The sequence below is a fragment of the Lupinus angustifolius genome, chromosome LG11, assembly GCF_001865875.1.
Source record: "Lupinus angustifolius cultivar Tanjil chromosome LG11, LupAngTanjil_v1.0, whole genome shotgun sequence".
Classification (NCBI taxonomy): Eukaryota; Viridiplantae; Streptophyta; class Magnoliopsida; order Fabales; family Fabaceae; genus Lupinus; species Lupinus angustifolius.
Window position 1 is genome coordinate 28,259,425 of NC_032019.1, and position 5,568 is coordinate 28,264,992.

The window sequence follows — 5,568 nt, forward strand, 5'->3', positions numbered from 1 at the left end:
CAGATTCAATTTATAACATCAAGAAACTTACAGAAGATTAAGAGAGAAAAAGAGTGCACAAAAGAATTTTTATCCTGGTTCGTTTGCGGTCCACTGCAAACTACATCTAGGCCTCTCCTTCTGATCTAGGGAGATTTTCTTCTTCACAATATTGATATACAATATGAATACACACACCAATTCAATTACAAGCACATAGGACGCTTCATTCTTGTATATATGTTGTAGCAATTATATTATGCCTAATATGCACATATAACATGTATGATTAATGCATGAACATACAATTAACTAGATGATATGTCTCATGGATATGATATGACAATTAAGATGGCTTAAGAGACTAGCACCTAGGTTCACCTAACCTATACTCACTTACTACGACACACATCCCATACTACTTAGAATATAGACTCAATATATGTCCTAGTCTAGATAAGATCAAATGAACATAATGCATGTTGATTGTTGAGCCATCTTCAAGCTTTAATAGAACCTTGTCTTCATCAAAATATAGGCAAAAAAATGCTAGTGTTATCCTTGACACTTTTCACTCTCATAATGAAGTTAAAATCTTATATGAAATAAGAGGAAAAAATAAATGTATATGAGTTTTATATATTGTCATGCATCATTCATTATTCATATTTAATTATTATTAGTTATTCAAAAAGAGTAATCTAAATGAATGGTGAATGATATAGTAACTGTGTATAAATCTTTATATTGATAGCTTATAAATATTACACTTATAAAATAATATTGTTATATTCCAAGGCATGATGCCACAAAGCTATAAACGGATAATGAACTTATTGAAGGAAGATCATAGAAATGATATTGTACTAACTAGGGGTCAGCACCGCCCAATCCTATCCACTCACCCGATATGACCCGATCATGATCGGGTCCGAATAGGGTTGGGTCTCACTTGGTCAAGGGTTGGGTTAGAGTTAAAAAATTAGACTCAACCAATATTTAGGGTCGAGTATGAGACAATCATGACCATTGATCAGGCTCGACTCGTCCTTTGGTCACTCACTCATCATATTTGTGTGTGTCTCTATTCAATTGTATACAAGATAATGACACCTCTTTGATCAAAAATATAATTGATTATCTAATTTTTTCATGATATATACATGATTAACAATATATATACATATATTCTTTTATATGTCAAATTACATATCAATAATAATAAGTTATAAATGAGAAGAGTTTATCTAAAATAAGTATGCATTATATTTAATCGGGTCTAGGGTTAGATCCGTGTTCAAAGGCTGAGCCGATCGTTATTTAGGGTTGGGTTATTTTCGGATCGATCTAGGGCCGAACCCGAATTCAACAAATGACCCAACCAACATTTAGGGTCGGGTAAGGGTCAAACCATTACCCGACTCATGCTCACCCGTACCCCTAGTAGTGACATGAGTTCCATAAACTACAACTTTGAATTGTGTGGTAAACTTTGAATGATATTATGCTAAGGGATGATGCCAATAAGATATAGTATAGTTGAATTGAATCTTTATAGGTCAAATGCCCTATTGTGTATATTAGGTTGAGCACCCTTATCCTTTTATCAAATGTATGTTAGATATTTCTTGATGATTGATGAAATACCAATCCTAAGATCTTGAATCTTATGATTCTCACACATAATATAAAACAAGTATACAAAGTCATACATGAATTCATATTCTCTGATATTCTCATTTGATATACATTTTGAGAGAGTTTTGTTATGATGATCTTCCTCAACCAAATCATTAATTCCTTTTGGCACCTTCGTTTACTTTCTGATGAGGAGATGTGAAAACTATTTGTGATTTGGTGTAATGAGGACCATAAGTGTTCCTTATGTATTAACTTATAGGATTCTCATTATCCCCTCTAGGACAACCGTTTGGATATCCACTCATTAAGTTCATACTCATTATCAATTTTAGATATCCTATAGGTTGTTAGAAATTAGATCATTTATTTTATAACCCAAAATAAATAACCAATGTAATTATATTAAATATATGATAGTCACCTTAATTATGGATTAACAAGGTAAGCTTTTGACATACTCTTTCATTTCATTGTACTTTTGTTTCAGGTGAATACGCGCTTAAACCCAAGCTATCAGGGATATGCTTATGAGTTCTTTATATTAGCGTTTTGCTTTTTTTGAGTTACTAAGTACACCGTATAAATACAAGACTAAAAAAAAGAATGAGTCTATATGTTGCTTATATTTAACATGGGTTTTTATTTATTCAACAAACTTTGCAACCCACTTTTGAACATGTAACAACAAAATACTAGGAAGTATCTTTTCGCTCACTTGGACATTTTCGTGAGTTCATCAACACGTAATGAATATAGATTATTGAAGTTAAAAGAAGATTCCCAAACATGCATTACAATTATGGATTTGTAATACTTTGATTTTGAGGCAACTCATTTGCAAGGGTGGGTTTCATCTTCATTTTCTTAGCTTGTTTAAACTCGCCATAAAAGTATGAGACAAATCCCCATATGGAGAGTACTAGAGAAACTCCCTTCTCCACATTGAATTTCTCTTTGTAAAAAATAACTGCGAGAACTTGTGTAATTGGCACCATCAGAGCAGTTACAACACCACACAATAAAGATGAGGAACAAAAGATAACTCCTACTGCTCCCAAGAAGTTAATCTGCCATATTATAGCACTTCCCACCAACACAGCGTAATAAGCAGCTTCTCCAAGTCCATAATGGTTTTTCTCTCTTGAAATTGACTGCAAATTTTGAAACCCAAGAATCACAGTAATTAGTTAATTTCAAAATGTGCTTAAACTAAAGATTGATACCTCTTAACATTAATAATGCTCTTGGTTTGCAAGTACCTTAAGTGTATTGCTCAAGTATTCAACGAATACAATTATTCATTGTTGAATTCATAATTTTTTAGGTATTATAAAAGATATCATTTTTTTTGTACAAACCTTTAATTTCATGAATCATTAAATAATGGTTGATTAAATTTAAAGGCAAAATAAAGAAAGAGATCAACCTGAAAGTCCTTGTTTATGATCATCCCAATAAGGCAGAATAAAGAAGCAAAGAAGCACATAACTAGCTGAATCTCCAACACAAGTGTGTAAGTGATAGCTTGTTTTCCTTTACTGTAGGAAAACTCAACCAAGGGCAAAATAAAACCATACAACACTGCAGCCACTAATGTCAAGACAAATCCCATCACATATGTCTTAGAAGACTCACCAGTTGGGCGATCTGCATTAGTATGGAGAGCCAAAACTCCCGCTCCAAGGGTGAGCAAAACTACTGCATTCATCGAGTATGCCGTGAACTTTTGCTTCACCAAGAAGAAAGCAAATATAGCTGTGAAGGCGAGTTGCGAAGCAACGATAAGAGCAGCTGTGGAAACAGGAAGTCGAGACACACCATAAGAATATAGATAATTGTCGAGGCCAACAATGACACCAATTATGGTGGAGTAAAGAAATAGAGTTAGCTTCATAGTGACCATCTTCAATGTTGAGCTATGAGGAATAGAAGTGATTTGTCGATGACGAATGATATAGGAGATGAAGAGAGGAATCAAAATTATGGGAAAACCAGCAGCTTGAAGGAAGCTGGATAACCAAACACTATTGCCACCATGGATGAAATAGAGACGAATTATGAGTGGACCACCGGTGGCACCGGTGGCTAGCAAGATGCAATTTATCATAAGAAATATTCTCTTCATGGTTCTATCATGTTTTGCTTCCATGGTTACCTAACGTGAGTTAGATAAAAAGATCTCTTCCCTAGTTCTGTTATGTCAATTAAACAGCACCAATAGAACAGAACCTCTATCAATGTAAGTAATACAATTATGTGAATGTGTATGTTATATCTATCGATGCAAGTGTTAATGTATATATAGACTTGGTTAAACATGTGAATATGGGTGTGGTTTCATAAATGATGTATTTGCACCTCGTGATTAATACATTCATAAGACATTGTTGGTTAAACATAGCTAAGCATACCACACATTCTACTAAAAAAAGAATGGAAAAAGACGGATAAGAAATACAAAATTCAAATGTGGTAGGTTTGTTGGTTATGTATCAAACAAAAATGCACACAAGAAATACGTGATATAGAAGGCTTAATATTATTCATCAACAAAACACATAATTTATATAACATGAAAAGAAAACTAATGCAAAAACAAAATAAATTCCTACACGAATAGAATAATGAGTCACATGAGTGCTTCAATATAGTAAATAAAATATTCCTAATAATCATATGAGCTCTTTATTGCCTAATGAATAGAAACATAATGCTTTTGAGTCATACTAATCAACACTCCTCCTTGACTCTAGAGCTGTAAACTTCAAACTTGGGTATTTAAGTCCATTTGACTCCTATACCCTTCTTATGTTTAGACATCTCTACCAACTCACATGTCTCATTTTTTCAATCATCATGAGCTCCTCCTTCATTGCATCTATCAATTTCTGGTCAGTTTCAACTTCTTCATATCCTACATCATCTGATGGTGTACTCATAGGTCTTCCAATATTTGTGTGTATTAGCTGCAGCTTTTGTGTAGCATTCCATATCTTTTCTTGCGAAAAAAGAAGCCTTGTTTGCTTCCCATATTGGTAAGCAATGCATGCAAGATACTTTTTTCTATGCCTTCTTTGTATACTACAACTTGCCCATTTTTCATCAAATCCAAGACAAAACTTGTGCCTTTCATTTGAACTTTGAACACCTCTCTGCCTTATGAATCTTTAATCATGTAGTTTCTGTCTTCAAACAAAACCTTTTAGTCTTTCTCCATCAACTGAGGAACACTTAATAAATTTTGATTAATTTCAAGAACATATAAGACATCATGAATTAATTTGAAACTTGTGTAACTTTTAATTGCAATTGTTCATTTGCCTTTTGTTGCAATATATGCCTCATTTCCAGTTCTGACTTTGGAAATAACAGTTTTGCCAACCTCTCTAAAGAAATCTCGATCATAAGTCATGTGGTTTGTACAACCACTATCACTGAGCCAACTTTCTGTAGAACTGTTGGCGTCAAAGCATGATAATGCGAACAATTGCATCATAATTGGTCATCAACAACCTTAGCTTCTCTTTGTTGTTGTTAAAACTTGTATATTTTTTCATGTGCCCTAATTGGTCACGCTTATAACATCTTGCATCATGGCTCCACCAACATATTTTTTGTGGATGATTAGTTTTTTTGCAGTAGGAACAAGATGAAAAGACTTCATTTTTGCTACTTTGGTTATTGTATTTGTTGTTTGCAGAACCTACAATTTTGTAGTTGTCATTTTGCCTCATTGTTTTGTCATTCCAGCCATTGTTGTTTTGTAATTTGGTTTGGAAAACACTCTTCACTGATCCTTCATGCCTAATAAGCCTCATTTGTTCTTGTACTTGTAATGCATTTAACGCTTCTGTCAAGTTGATGCTTGACATATCCTTAGATATTTCCAGAGATGAAATTGCAGCTTCATATTTTTCAGGAAGTGTAACTAGAATCTTTTGAACTATT

General features: G+C 33.4%; 1 protein-coding gene across 1 annotated transcript; it reads right to left on the reverse strand.

Annotated features, from left to right (window-relative positions):
• LOC109359516 (purine permease 1-like) lies at positions 2,266 to 3,869 on the reverse strand. Its single transcript, XM_019604212.1, has 2 exons — positions 3,047 to 3,869; positions 2,266 to 2,771 (listed from the first exon to the last, which is right to left on the reverse strand). Exons 1-2 carry the CDS (start codon positions 3,767 to 3,769, stop codon positions 2,418 to 2,420), a joined length of 1,077 nt encoding a protein of 358 aa, XP_019459757.1. The 5' UTR covers positions 3,770 to 3,869; the 3' UTR covers positions 2,266 to 2,417.

Excerpts from the sequence above, each read along its gene's own strand:
- LOC109359516 (XM_019604212.1), bottom strand. The coding sequence starts at position 3,769 with ATGGAAGCAAAACATGATAGAACCATGAAGAGAATATTTCTTATGATA. Across the intron at positions 2,772-3,046 it reads TCATAAACAAGGACTTTCAG|TCAATTTCAAGAGAGAAAAA; the intron begins GTTGATCTCTTT and ends CAAAATTTGCAG.